The sequence below is a fragment of the Platichthys flesus genome, chromosome 4 (assembly GCF_949316205.1).
Source record: "Platichthys flesus chromosome 4, fPlaFle2.1, whole genome shotgun sequence".
In the NCBI taxonomy this organism is placed as follows: Eukaryota; Metazoa; Chordata; class Actinopteri; order Pleuronectiformes; family Pleuronectidae; genus Platichthys; species Platichthys flesus.
Window position 1 is genome coordinate 5414708 of NC_084948.1, and position 15867 is coordinate 5430574.

A 15867-nucleotide genomic window follows, 5' to 3' on the forward strand; every position below is an offset into this window, starting at 1 on the left:
CCTTTAAACAGGAAGGGGGGGAAGAGAGAGAGAGAGAGAGAAATCAACACCTGTTAATAATAAAATAAATAATATTAATAGTAACTAATCATCCCTCGAATCCCAGTAGTGAGATATCAGTGATTCTTCTGTTTTCTAAACACACAATTTTCCTTCTGCCTGACATCAGTAAGTTGTTGCCATGGTAGTTCAGACGGAGAGAGAATGATAATAATTGTCTCACAATGCTAGGTGTGAATTATTGAAACCTGAATGAGCATGAATGAGAGGTATGAGAAAAAAAAAAAGGAATGGCACAGAATGAGGACCTGTGCCTTTCATTAGAGGCTTTTTATCCGGTCGGTTTTTATGACTCTCGAGTCTCAGGACCGCGTAGATGAGACAGATGCTGCTGCAATTTGCGAGAGGTCGGAGACTCCAGCCTGTCCTAAGAGTTTTTAAAGGAATATTCAAGAACTCATAAATAGTGGAATAGACCCATTCATGAATAGTGCAACAGACCATACGCAGCGGGAGCAGAGGAGAGAAACGGTGGCTGTTTTGCTCTCCCCTTTACAAACAAATTATCTCTTTTTGTTAACCAATATAATTAACAAATTTTTTATATTAACGAGCTGGAAGCATTGTTTTGTATCGTCATGTTCATTCTCATACAAAGCCACAAGAAGCTGCTCATAAACTATTTATTTCAGCAAAAACATTTCTATAAAATGAATCAACACAAGCAAACTATGAATCCAAAACCAAGACTCAGTCCAGACATCCCCAAAGTATATTAAGATGGCAGACACACACACTCTACTCGGACATGCAGTACAGATATATACAGAGGACTGAGGATATTTCAAATATACTTTATATACAGTACTATAGCATAAATAGTGCTATAGTGGTTGCAGCTAATGTTGCACATCAATTTATTTATTTTCTGTCCAAATATTAAGAACATAAACAGAAATATTCCACTAAAGCTCAACAAAGGAACGGACACATTTCATAAAGCCGCTTTGACACAGGCAATAAATTAGACAAAACAGATCTTTCTCCTTCAAAATAAGAGTGAAACGTTGAAATCATCAAAATATAAAAATAAACATAGTGCTCGTCTATGTATTTGTGTCTGCATGCACTGGATCAGTTTTTAATGGGAAAAATGATCCCAGCTACTGACTTGGACACGCACAATAAACAAATAATATCTAATCAAAACCCCGGACTCTGAGATTTTATTAAGAATTTATACCTCTGCTCTCCCAGGGCACACAGGTATAAAAGCTGTGAAGTGATTTTTGGGAAGCTTTTAGAATATTTCAGGGCTTGTGAACAAAAGGTAAAACAAATTATTGCTAGACTGTATTTAATTGTGTGAATATCATGATGTGCACAGATAACGCTGCTCGTCTTAATACAAAAATATAAAAAGGTGGTCACCACAAAACGTAAAATCCATCACCAGAGTGGCTCCGTGAGTGGTTGACGATGGCACAGACGACATGAATCAAGCATTGATTTCCATTCTGTAACTCCCCTTTGTCAGGAAAAGGTCCAGATTTCTACAGTTACAACTCTCAACCCCTAGGGTTCTCTAGAACTGAGACTCGGCATAGCCTTCATCCACCGGAGGCTTCTTGTCTATGTTGTAATACTCCTCTTCATCGTCCGAGTCCTGGACAAACAGAGAAGGAGACAGTCAGAGCAAGACACACACACACACACACACACACACACACACACACACACACACACACACACACACACACACACACACACACACACACACACACACACACACACACACACACACACACACACACACACACACACACACACACACACACACACACACACACACACACACACACACACACACACACACACACACACACACACACACACACACACACACACGATCAATATTTAATACACCATCAGGTCCTGTCTTCAGACATAGAGGGCATATAAAATTAAACACGTGAAAATGATCTGGCAGACATGTCTCATTAAGTTATTTATGGGCTGGATGACAATGTGCAATGATGAAATGTTCAGTATTGTACCATCAAATATAGGTCACAGCATGAGACCCCCTTTTCTTTGACCCCCGGCGGCTGGATGCCATACTCCTCTCTGATGAATTGGACAAAAGCAATGGTCAATAATTACGACACCCACAATAACAATGAAAAAAATCTGTTTGTCATATTTTGACACAGTATTTATGTTGTTAATGGGTTTTAATGCACAAGGCTTTTTTGAAACACGCAGCGAAACCCATATGTCTTATCCCGGCTCCTGAATGCACCACCCGACACCTATAGGTTTCGGACATTGTCCTGTTGTCTATCCGATCCGTACGATCTCCTCCAGCGTTCTTCAGATGAGAAAGACAAACTCAGGAGTTCATAGATTAACCACAGGCCTGGATCGATGCCAAGGTATGCATCAATATGTTCTTTTATTACATTTCTAGATGAAAGAAGACATTTTCATAGGGTCACCTCAATGAGAGACAGAGAGAACAAGAGAACAATGGAAGGAAAAATAAATAAAAAGAAATGCTGCAGATTGATAGATATAGTTCCTCCAAATGTTCCTGGAAAAATGATATAGTTCCAGAGCAATCAAAATATTACAAATAAAATTATTTTCACTGAGTAATCAAGAGTTCTTGATTATTCCTTAAATCATCACGTCCGTGTATTGAATGAAACTTGTAAAAGCATTTTTATTTAAATATATTCCTGTGTTACACAACTCAAAATAGCAAAATGCAGCACCCGTGTGGCTTCAACCCTCAGAGTGTGTGTTTGCTACTCTGTCAACCTGCCTCTAGATCTGATCGTTTCAGATCTAACTGCTGGACGTTTAATTGATTCACAGCACCTGTCTTCGAAAAAGCACAGTCTCTCTGAAATCAAACCCCGGCCTCCATTTTAAATTCTTCAGTAATCTTTATCAAATTAGCAACCCAGGAGAGCATCTATAACCATCAAAGCCTGCAATAACTATGATTACTCCCCGGAGACCCACGGCAGTGATTGGTTGAATAAATCTACTCACCCCTCCGTGACCTCTATGGGTGATCTGTAGGCCTTCGATTGGCTGCGCTTCTTCTTGGGACAGATTATCCGTACAATCAGAATGAGGGTGATGACACCAGAGGGGAGGAGGACGAAAACAAGCAGGACAGCAACATCAGAGAAGCGAATGCTGATGGCTGTGGAGAAGGTAGGAGGTCACATGACCTGCATTAACAAGCTGTTCATCACACACACACATATACATGACATCATATCATGATATCATCCACACTAAAAAAGCATTAATTATACAGATATTAGCTGTTCACACCATATACAGAAAAAAGCTGTAATACTGTGTCACTTTGCCCTTGCAGTAATTAAAGTCTAACCAATTTAATGGAAGTGAACACGAAATTACAAATTCAGTAAACGTGTCTACTACACATGGTGCTTTGTGTCTTAGCTGGGACCAGTGACTTCCTAATTGCCTGGCGCCCTGGAAATTAAAAGATGAAGCTAGTATGCTTTAGCAGTGCTTGTAGTAACTCTACTTACAACCCCTTCACAACTAAATTAGTGTGAATAGAAGGGATTTGAACTGTGGGTAAACCCGACTAAGGAAAGGCAAACCACTCCTTTCCCATCGCCAGTAGAGGAGTTTATCTTTAAGTTTTTTCCCCCCAGCTGTGTCATGTTTGAAGTCACAACCATGCCAAAAACTGGGAAGCTCTCTCATCTCGCCGTCTGGTCAAATGGGAGGGTTTACACGGGTGTCACCTTTCCATCACTGCCGATGGGAGTCGATAAAAAATATTTGTCTATTGCAGGGTCATTTGACCTGAGAGTGAATTATGATTGTTTCCTTTACCATCGCAAACTGAAGCCAGCCAGCAAGTGGTAGTGGGTTTCTGATCAGTGGAAAAGGTTATTTTTTTCATATTTACTGCAGATATGAGAGACTGATATCTATATTACCCCTTCAACAAGAAAATCAAGTATCAAAATATTTCCCTTAATATAATTTAGTATAATGCCGTCTACAAATGTCTACAAAATTACATATAGCACTTTGTAGTTTAGCTTTCTTAAAGAAGACTGTACTTTCTTGATTCTTGTTGTTCTGGGTTTGTACCCTCATGGTTGAATGCACTTATTGTAAGTCGCTTTGGATAAAAGCCTCAGCTAAATGATATGTAATGTAAATGCATGTCAAAACCAGTTTAAATCAGTAAAAGTAGGTAAGTTATTTCGGATCATTACTCCCCTACTCCTTCCCAGCATCTAACCACCAGCACTGTGCTCTGAGCAGAGGCAGGCAAACACACAGGCAACATCATGACAAGCTTGTACAAATACTGAAGACATGTTTGGATTAGTCTGCTGCAAAAAATGGGTCTGGCAGTAGAAGCTACTTCCTCCCAGAGCAGACTCTGCATAGTATACAGTTTACAATTTATTGTGGGGCAAAGCCAAACACAGACAACTTGGAGTGTGAACCTTTACACATATGAATTTTAATCAAGAATGCATCGGGACTACATTATAAGAGTCAAGATTTGATTTTGTAATACACTGTTATGTTACATGCATTCAAGTTAGCTTTGAAAAGGCTGCAGGAAGTCAAATAATTGTGTACTTTTTATTATGAAATGTGGAGAATTTCCAGCATATGTGTGTTTAATCCTACCTTTTGGTGTGACTGTGAGTACTGTGTGTGAAGTTGGGGACCCGTGGACATCAGGAGGGTTTCTAACTGAGCATGTAAAGGTCCCGTTATCGCCCAACGTGGTGTTGATCAACGAGATGGAGGCTTCCCCTCGCGCCGGGGTTCCCTGCCACTCAATACGACCAGCGAACTGACCGTCTGATGGAAGGAACGCCTTTGAGGAGAAGTGGAAAAACTGAAAGAAAAATGAAAAGATAGTTATAAAAAAATCGACTTGTGCCTTTACTCCTGATGGCATGACATTAAACTTGCCTTCATTTAATACAAATTTACTTAACACACAATGTATTGACTCTGTGACTTGCAAAACTGGACAAATAAGAGAAAAATCCCCTATGTGAAGGGATGCACTGAGACATTCCTTATTTCCCTGTCTCCTCTGAGATATTAAGAGTGAAAAATAAGAAATGTCTTTCTAGTGAATATCTTTGTTGATAAATATGAATATAATTGGGTGTAAAATGACATATCTTAGGTCTTCCATAGCAGAATCATTGGTGTTTTGCTGTGAGGTCGGGGTTTTATTGATGCACCCCCCTGCACATGCAAAGGGCAGAGCACCAGTTGGATGGGAAGCAATGACACTAATGACAAGGTATAATTCTAAAGCAGCTCCAGAGCATTAACACAGGACAAGAGAACAGACCATTCCAAACAGGCAGGTTTAGAACAGACACTGCACTAGTATGAATACAAATCTGATCACGTATTAGTCTGTTTTCAACAACTAAACTCCATACCGTCATTACTCCCACATCAAGCTGACCTCTCAAAAGCAAGACATCTGTGGGTGGTGAAGGGGGAATGAAGATACAGTATATTTATTAGAGAGTTAACCAAGGATTTCTGATTTTATTGACATGTGTAAGTCCCTGATTAGTCACGACTAACCATGAGACTAAGAGGATTAAAAAAAAAAAACTGAAGATAGAAACAAACAGGAACAGAACGAGTGATTACAGATGCAGGCATAAAGATTTCTGGCCGCACTATTTTTGTGCTGTTTTATACAGTATACATTCAACTTAATTTTAATGAAAAGCTGAAAAACAAACTGTAAGACGACACAAGTGAAAAAAAAAAATGATATTGTACGTGGCACCATTCCAAAGTTCAGGTATCAGAATACATTTAAATGATCCCCACAGAGACATTTTTTGATCAAAGCAGAGGAGAAAGCATGTAAAGTAAGAAAAAAAAAAAAAAAAAAATCAGCACCACCACTTGTTGTCTAAAGGCATTTATTCAAATTACAACCATGTTGGATTCAACAGTATGTTGAAATCCCAATGCCACAGAAGATGCCTTCACTCACATCACACTATCAAAACGCGTGCTCCTGAAACTTCACAAACATTCAGTCACTCTCATGAGAGAGAAACTATTTGAGCTAAGATTGATACAAACTACTCATTTGATGGATTCAAGCGGATGTGCCATTTCAGCAAGTTGGGTGCATACCTTTGCCAAGGCCCAACAATCCCCTTATGAAACCACATTTAAATTTACTAAGTGGATCTGCACCAAATTGCAAAAACTTTTAATCTCACTCCCCTAAATATGCCAGATTTTGTTCATCAAGATCCATGATTTGTTCTCTGAGAAATCAATGAAATCAGACACTGATACAGCTTTATAGTTTTACAGCTGTGTGTCTATCTGAATCATTTTCCTGAGAGGCCGACTGTAAAACCAGGTCGAGATACAACACTTGTATCTCCCTGCACTGTTATTCATCCATGACTTATCTATTGAAGACTTGGCACAGCTAATCTACACAAGAGCAGCTTGAAGCCAGTGACAACGTGCGAGTCTGCAACAAACATGTCAGCCATCTTAAATTTGTGAAAAAAACTGCAGTACGACCACGACAGAGACACTTTTAGACTTGGGCCACCTACGCCATAAATCGGAGAAATTTCAAACAAAAGCTTCCACTAACTTGACAACAGCGTCTCACTTAGCTTTTACATCTTCATAATAGACTTATTTTTAGACTTATTCAGCAGAATTCCATTGCCTAATCCTCCAATTACCAGCAGTTCCCACTGATATTTGATTGAACATCCAGCCTCTCTTCTCCAATCTACAAAATGTATTCTCATCAGGTCTGAGGTAATTATACAAACCACTGAAGCACTGCAGCACTTCGGATTGACACTAAAGCTTTGGCAGTAAAACTTATATTTTCTGACGGAGCTTTTCACATGCTTATTCAAGGTCTCTCCCGGTGTGATATACGACCAGGGGGGGATACACATGCCAAAAAAACTGGCCAAAACTCCTAATGAAATTGGATGGAGAGCAAATGCAGCCTTGGAAATTGAAATTAGAAACGTCCAGACTTGGTTCCATCTAGGCATCAGGAAACTGGCTCTCATTATTTATCAGTGATAAAGGGTAACAAACGAGCTGGGGTGGTTGTGAAAGGATATGCAGACAGTTTGTGGTTTTGTCTTATCGACACGCCTTTTTATTGTAGTTGTGCAACTTTGTGAGGTATCGCCCCACTATCTGCTGACACATGCATACATACACAAACTAACATGGATATACCATGCACTCCTTTCCTTCTCCTCCCCCTACACTCTTTAAAACAAGACAACTGGATCTTAATGACTAAACCAACAGCACTCCATATCAGCACAGCCACAAAACATTAGCCTCCACTTAAGTCTGAGTGCTCCTATAGGAGATGATGGCATATACAGTTGCAGCTACCACACTATGGATTTTGTGCTCAAATGCGATTTCGCAGAACCACACATCATGGCTATCCTCAAGTCCAAATGGAGCTGCTTAAATTATGTGGCTGAAGCTGAACCCAGACTATGTGTGGGGTTAGAGGACTGAGTGCAGTTATGGGTTGGAATGGAAACATCTGAACGCATTTCAGGACCACAATGCCGCCACAGAGGAAGGAGTATTAAGGTACCTGACCAGCAGGGGTTTCCTGATGGAGCCTCTGCAAGACACAAAAGCATGTGCTGGAAGGTGGCGGGCTGAATACGGGTGACACTGGTAGAGGAAACTTAATAATGTATACAGTATCTACATTAAAAACAGAGTGCAACTTGGGCTAAGTCTTCTTAGGGGTATGTGTACAGGTGAACATGTAGGTTAAGATAAGAAAGAGGGTCAAAGAAGAAAGCATAGGAAGTCACATAGCTGTACACAATCTGTGTGAGATCTAGAAGATTGAATGGAAATAATATAAGGCTTGAATCATGCTAAAACTCAGGCGTGTTTACATTGCTGATTATTTTCTTGATTATTGACTAATCCTAAACTGTGTAAATTTTACACTTATACATACAACTCACTAACTTGAATAAGTCAGTGTCAAAGAGAATATGTATTACTCTTTGGTCTACCAATTCAGAAACGTCATATGCTGACATTCATATTCACACCTTTCTAGATCAATCCATTCTGTGCATTGACAAATGGGTAACCCCTCTTATAAGAAGTTATTAGTCTCATATTTAATGGTTATGTGCTCAACGGTTTGTTGAATTGACAGATTTTAAATTTGTGTTTCTTTTGAATTTGCAGTTTTTCCAAAGTAACGCCTCTAATTTCAATGTGTTGCTTTCTCTTACTTATTCTAATGAGAATAAAAGCTTTCTGTTCTAATACTCTATCATCACGTGTTTAACTGTGATCTGAGGGAGTTATTGACTTTTCTACTAGAGTGGAAACATCTTATAGTGATCACGTATTTTAAGATAAGGACGACTTGCCATTACTCAATGGCTGTGTTCCGGCAAGATAGATCTTTTGACCAGTGGATAAAAGGAGTTTGAAGCTCACAATCTATGGAACAAACAGGATATCTATTAACAAAATATTGATTCAATGGTAAACAGACTAAAATCAGTGTCACAAAATGTTTATCTCTCTTTCTCAAAGCAAAATGTATCGTCTTGAAATTATTCGCTTTTTGAGCAGTAGTCCAAAATACCAAAATATTCAGTCACGGTCATAGCAGGCTAAGAAAGGGAAGACGAGAGGGTGGAAGTAATGAGTCTTTGGCATTTAAAAAAAAATATATATAAATGATAAATTAACCCTGCAAATATACAACTTGCCTGTCTATCAACTAATCATTGAATTATGTATTCATTCAAGGACGGCACCAGAGTTCAGCTCGTGTGCTGCTCAGTCTTGGTTTTCCTAAACATTAACCTCACAATAGAAGTTTTTTCTCAAACTGTTCTTGACAAAGTAAAACTAAGAGAGAGCATCTCAACTTTTAGAATGGATAGACTTTAGATAGACATGTTAATTTAAACACCTCCTGCCACCAGGTCTATACTACAGCATTGTTCTGATGAATGTATACTCACTGTCTGTGGTGGGCCTCCACTCTGGGGCCTGTAAGACCAGTCAACAGTCATCTTACTGGTTGGCCTGCTGGTGGAAGTGAAAGCACACGACAACTTGACAGTGTCCCCGCTAGACGCATGGACTTCTGCCGGAGAACTCACTAAGATGGAGGAGACTAGAGGAGGGACTGAAAGTGAAGAGCAGAAAGAAGGTCAGGGATGATATTTGATATGTGCATATTTACATGTCAAAGGTGTTCAGGAAGACTGAGAGCAAGGAAGAGAGCAGAGGCAGACAGAGAGAATACATGGGAGGGACATTTTACTAATCTATTATATAAGCAAAGATGATAGCATTAACTAATACCCACACACTGTTGTAACACGAGGCGTCAGCAAAGCAAATCCCTCCTAGTAAACACTGAACTGAGAACAGTCTGATAGAAGTTTCCCACTGGCCTTGTTGTTTTTGACAGACTTGTTGCTACACCTCTGTCGGATCAGGGACCTTCACTTCCACACAAAGCTTCTGCTCCTGTGTTTGTCACCAGATGTAGATCGTGTTACACATTCACAACGCCAAGGGAGGCCGACCTGAGCTGAGACAACTCACTAAAGACACAGACTGCTTCCAGGCCATGAAGACTGAATTCATTTCTTATGGAGAATATGGAGCTAGACTCTACACCCATATTAGCAGCTCTGTGAGACTAAAATACACACGTCGTGCTTTGAGCTGAATTTAGATAATTAGCACGCAACGCAAAGTACAGTTGAGAAGATGGACATGCTTTAATTTGGCGTGTGTTTGTCTTAAAGCAAAGCACTGGTGAAACTCTCATGTGGTGGTGGCTCTACATGAAAAATCAGGGGGTCACAGAATTCGATAAAATTCATCCTGACGGTAGCAACACCTGAAATAGATGTCATGGTGTTCCTTCAATTACCTCAACATATTTACTCCAAAAACCGAGGACACCCACCTCATGGATGGATTAGAGGCGAATAAAGCCAGGGGATGGTGAACATGGTGGGATTTATCCTCTGGGAACCATGAATATCTTATTTCCCTGAAAAAAAATAGCCTGGTGGTGGTGCTGGATGAAACGTTGGCAAAGCACTAAGGGCATTGGAATTAACCCCCCTGGGACCTTGAATATACGATGCAAATTTCATAGCTCTCCATCAAAAAGCTGTAGAGACCAAATTATTGCACAGACTCATCAACTGAAAGACCCTGCCGCTAACATTGATACGAATCAAATTATTATAACCTTAAATGTATCACTCGGTTCATGGCCTTAAAACATGAAGCTATAAAAACTGCTGTATTCGAGCCTCAACACAACATCAGAGAGTTTCACACACAGTCTTACTGAGCATAAATGAAAGCCCATCCCATTTCAAAGCAAAGGCCTCAAACCATCTTCTCACTGAGGATTAACCGAGAGCCAAGTGAGCCCCGGCAATCAGCAGATATATCTGACACCACTGTTTCCATCAAAGACCCCACAGCCGTGATGAGGACAAAGTTTATCTTACAGAAAATAGTGTGAGAGATATCATGCAATCAGCCAGAATCATCTGCAGAGACCCCCAGGGGGAGCATGAACAACGCTATCACTTGGTAGAAGTGGATATCAAGCAGACCGAGGCGCTCTTTAACTTGAAGACAGGATGGATGCTGTCAATCTGGTGATAAGCAGTGGGACTGGGAAGTTGGAAGCTCGTCAGTGGTGATGCTGATATGGCCGACCACAAGATATCTTGACATTTATATGTAGAAAAGAAAAACTAAACAAAGAAGTCAGGAGGACAACATCACCATGTTGTGCTGCCCTGCTCACAGTGTGGCTTGTATTGTGACTGAGCCACAGACACACTGAAGCCAGTATTGGACAGATGTTTTCATGATGATACCTTCACCAGCCGACAGTTTACAGCCTGTTAAATGTGAGTATTCCTCGGTGCAGGGACACCTCCTGACGTACTGCTTACAAGTTGTCTGAATCCCCCTGACACCATCCTGTGGAGACTGACTTGACTCCTGAGGTCAGGTGTTGACACATTCCCACAAAACTAAAATAAAGAATTGACAAACAAATAGGTCTCGTTTTTGAGGCACAGTTTACTACAACTTCCTAGTGAAGTTCACCACATGTTTTACATGTGAAAGATGTGTGTGTGTGTGTGTGTGTGCATGTGAAACGCACAAGACTTGGGACCTTTTATTCCCAGGTGTGGATACGTTGTCTGTTACTTACTGGTAAAACTAGGGCAGGCTTAAAATGGCGTTTGAGTGCAAAGAGCTGTAGACTTTACTCCTCAGTAAACCTGTTCTTCCCTTTGGGTTTAATTCAAATGAACCAAGTGGACTGTAAACTTGTGTCAAAACTTCTAACTTCACGTAAATAAAAGTATCCTGACTATCAGGTGACTGGCAGAGGCCTGCTACATGAACCAACACGGAGCCGGACCTGGTTCCTCTGGTGAAACTTGTGTTGAAACATGAACGCGGAGCGGCGGCGGCCTCTCGTGTGTTTACTCACCCAAACAGCCGAGCGCACACAGCAGCCACACCACGGTCACAGCGGAGTTCCCCTGGCGCAGTCGACGCATTTTAGTCCGAGACGATAACACTAATAATTATATAATAATAATGGAGGAAAAGACGGAGCTGCGTCAAGGCGCTGGTGAGTTTGCGTCCATAGTCTGCGGCGTCATGACTCAGAGTGTCCGCGGCGGAGGCACATTCCCGATCCTACCTGATAAACAGGTGTATCAGGAAGTGGAGCCGCTGCTGGAGCAAAGGGAGAAAAGCAACAATCACTACACAGCTGAGGAGGAAGAGGCAGGAGAGGAAGAGGAGAAGATACTGTGATGGTCACCAGTCCGCAGAGGGATTATAATCCCACCAAAAACCACCTCAGTGTCATCCTCTGTCCGCCACCTCAGAGAAGACAACCTGTGTAAACTCCTCTCTGACACGGTGTTCCAAGAAATCCTGCAGGTCATCATAATGAGTAACTTTCTCAAAGTAATGACTAACCCTTAAATTGTGACTTACTATCTTAAAATATTGACTCAATAGATGAATCACTAAATCCGATGATGTCTTTGTAACTCTGATTAGTATCTTAAAATAATGACATGGTATCTCAAAATGAGGATTTATTTTTTCAAAATTTTAATTCACTATCTCATAATTCCCTTTTTTATCTCATAATTTAGAATTATCATAGACCAATCAAAGACATATTTCTAATATTTTGTACAGTCTATTTATACCAATGAGAGTACCAACACCTTTCTGTGTAAAATACAACTGTCACTGGGAGTTTATGGGGCTTTATTTTTACTGCTACAATGTTATCATCATCAGCACCATAATATGGTGTCATATGGTTTAAATTACTGCAGAATGTAATGATGTAACGTTCTGTTTGGCTAATATGTTAACACTGCATTCACAAAGTCGGCCCTGCACAAGTCACTAGAGAGGAAAGGCGCCTCCTTTCGGAAAATTACACTGGGTTTAATTTGGTTGAGGATGTTGGTTATAAGCATTAGAGCAAAGGCAATAAACTATCTAAAACCAGCATGTGCCAAAGTAACACCCTTTTAAAATAAAGTACAGTGTCCCATCTCCATAACCTCATGTGAACCCACCGTGTTGAGGCCCGAGGCCCAGGTCCTCCTCGTGTTATCTCCCCAGTCAGCTCCTCTGCTAAACCATGGACGCTCTCATGGGTCTCCCCTGCTATTTCTAGGCATATTACTTCACAATCCCTGTCCCCGATCTCTGTCTTCTCTGTTGTAATTATCCCTAATGGGAGAAGATATTTGTTTTACTAGTCTTTGCTGGTTCAGTTGCACTCGGGTGTAATGCTTGTATATCTCCTCTCCGTGTTTGTACAAAGTCCTTTTGAAGTTTATTTACACATTTATTTGGTCGGGATTGTCGGCTACATCCTCCCATCCATCTGGTCTAGCCAAGAGCGTTTCCTCAATACTGACAGGAGAGACGCCGTAATCGTGTTGCATAACCTCATTTCATTTCATGACACATCATCAGAGGATAGAAAATGAGAGCAGCATCCCCAATTGCTGTGGGCTCTGCTCTCTGCGACACTGTGGTGCAGCTGTGTGCCACAGACTGAATCAATATTCAACAGAAACGTAATGCGTGAAGAAAATATTTTATTAGAGTTGAATAGATAACAATGTGGTGTCATGAGGGGAAAAACAATAGTCAAAGCAATTTTGAAGAAAATAAGCAAATTGTATCGTGAAAACTAATTTAGAATCTTGTGCTGTTAATGAGTTCATTAAAGTGAACAGGCCACCTGGAGACTCTAATGGACTATGTGACCATGTGAAAATGAATCACAAATTTGACACAAATCAAACTTCCCAGATGTAATAATGTACACATTTCTTTAATGCTCTTACCTGACCCTACTTTGATTAAGGTGTTTGGCTCCTTCCAAACCGACATTTTTTTGCAAACCTTTGTGAACATCCTCTCCGATATGAGATAAAGATGTGGTGGAGTGACACAGGCGTCCACCTCCCTGCATCCATTCACAAGTACAGTGTTTACATTGTATCTGGTAATAATATTTTGTAACAATTCCCACGCTGAGGCAGGGATATCACTTCCTCTTGGGTTGACTAGATACTGAGGGAGCATTCGCAATTACTGTGTTGCACAGTGCTGCATTGTGTTAAACCATATTACAACACTATCTGCTTTAATTTGATAGAGACGCCCCATCCTCTGTTTGGAAGATAAGGTCCTATGGCTCTTACCTGGATATGTTCCCACAGATCTACATTGTGTTGTGCATTGTGAGAGTGAATACAGGGGCTCTCTGTCTGGTTACAGTAGCATGTTCTCAGTTTCAGCTGAAATCGTCTCGGTCACAATGAAGGCTCTCCCCACTCGCTGGCTCTCTGGCGACTCTGATCAACAAGAGGCCTGTTCTTCTGTTGTCAACACTAGAGGTGACTAATAAAGGTGAAGGCAACAATTATCCTTCGTCAAAAGAAATCCTGAGAGTCTTGCAGTTTATTCATCTGTCTATATGCCCTCTATGTGCTAAATAGTTGATGAAAAGGTGCATCGCTACACACCAGCAATCTCAGGGTAGTTTGAAGGTTTCACAAACTTTTGTTTTGCCTGTCACAAACAGGTGAGGCAGCATTACTCAGTAGCTTCAATAGCTTTGAGAGGCTTCGTTCTATACGACTCACTGAGGCAATCAGAGCCTTTAGACTGAATGGGTTAGTGTTTGTGCATGTTGGTGTGTATATGTGCGTAGGGAGCTGCATCTGTCAATCAGTCAAACATTGGGTTTCGTAGGTACAGTACATTTCAGTGAGTTGACTTGCTGCAAACCTGTTGTTTCGAGCTCATGCTTTTGGGTTTTGTTCGCCCACACACGCACACACACACACACACACACACACACACACACACACACAAACACAAAATTGTGTCTCTATGACTTCATAGACTTATGAGAGCCTTACTCTAACCATAGTTAATCTACTACTTGCCTAACCCTGACCCAAACCTAACCTGAAACTAACCTTAAAACATGTCTTTACCTCATAAATGTAAAGGTTGTACATTAAAGGGACTTGTTGTTTTGTCCCCTAGAAGGTAGAGCAGTTCTCATAATGTGACTGTAAACAGATTTAGGTCCCCTCAACATCAGTGAAACCTCGATCGAAAACAAACAAACACAAGCACATTCTTGTACTACTATCTTAGTGAGGACACTATTTGGCATAATTAATTCCTGAGACCCTTAACCGAACCTTAAGCATTACAACAAAGTTCCGAGACAAAACTTAATTTTGACCCTACCCCTAAAAGCAAGTCTTAACCCTCACAGAGCCCTTTGTCAGAGTTACAACCAAAAATGTCCTCAATTTCCCCAAAATTCTCACTTTCCTAAAATGTACTCACTATGTAAGATCATTCCTCAAAATGGTCCTCACAAAGATATAAGTACAAGGAGACATGGGCACAAACGTGAGGATGTGCAAAGGAATTCAGTGCTCCTCCATGATACTGTGCCTGGTACGACCTATCCTGAAGTGTGGAATGCAGATTGGACCGAGAGAGAGAGGACAGAGAGATGAAGCAAGACATATAACAGGTAGTAACAGGGAGCGGGAAGGATATATTCAGAGTTTCCGTTCCTTTCTTTATCAAACAAAGACCATAATAATCTATTATTTTTTGGGAAATGGCTGCGTGTGATGCAATATTGAACACAAAATGGAGAACAATACCTTATTAAATGAGTCATGAACAAGGAATGGTTGAGAACAGCTCTATCAAGAGTATGGCTGTCATCCTGGAGAAGTTAGAGTAAAAAAGTTGGATATTGATGACATCAAAATATGTATAGATGCAGTCATTTATGGTTGAAATTAAAAAATGTACTGTTCCATTTTTATGTGATATTAACTACTAAAAACCTCATGAGGAGGTGATAATGGTTGAAGCAATAGCTAATATTGAACTGGTGTTCCGCTCAGTACTGATTATTTCCATTTCCCCCCCCAGTCTGATTTCCTACATATCCCAGAATGCCTTTTGACAACCCCTAGAGAACAGGAAAGAACTTGTCACACAGAGGTGTGGCTCTGTTTGAGTGGGGTGATAGAAGTGATGATAACAGAGTTGCAATCAAGGAAATAAATCACATTCTATCTCATGATACAAAGAGTACCTCAAGTTGCACTGCATTCTGGGTAAATGACAATTTTTCTT

General features: G+C 40.6%; 1 protein-coding gene across 1 annotated transcript; it reads right to left on the reverse strand.

Annotated features, from left to right (window-relative positions):
• Positions 1-669: 669 nt before the first annotated feature.
• mpzl3 (myelin protein zero-like 3) lies at positions 670-12038 on the reverse strand. The gene is made up of 6 exons (XM_062385276.1): positions 11627-12038; positions 9099-9265; positions 4711-4924; positions 3061-3217; positions 2058-2127; positions 670-1666 (listed from the first exon to the last, which is right to left on the reverse strand). Exons 1-6 carry the CDS (start codon positions 11694-11696, stop codon positions 1586-1588), a joined length of 759 nt encoding a protein of 252 aa, XP_062241260.1. The 5' UTR covers positions 11697-12038; the 3' UTR covers positions 670-1585.
• Between the last annotated feature and the right edge of the window lie 3829 nt (positions 12039-15867).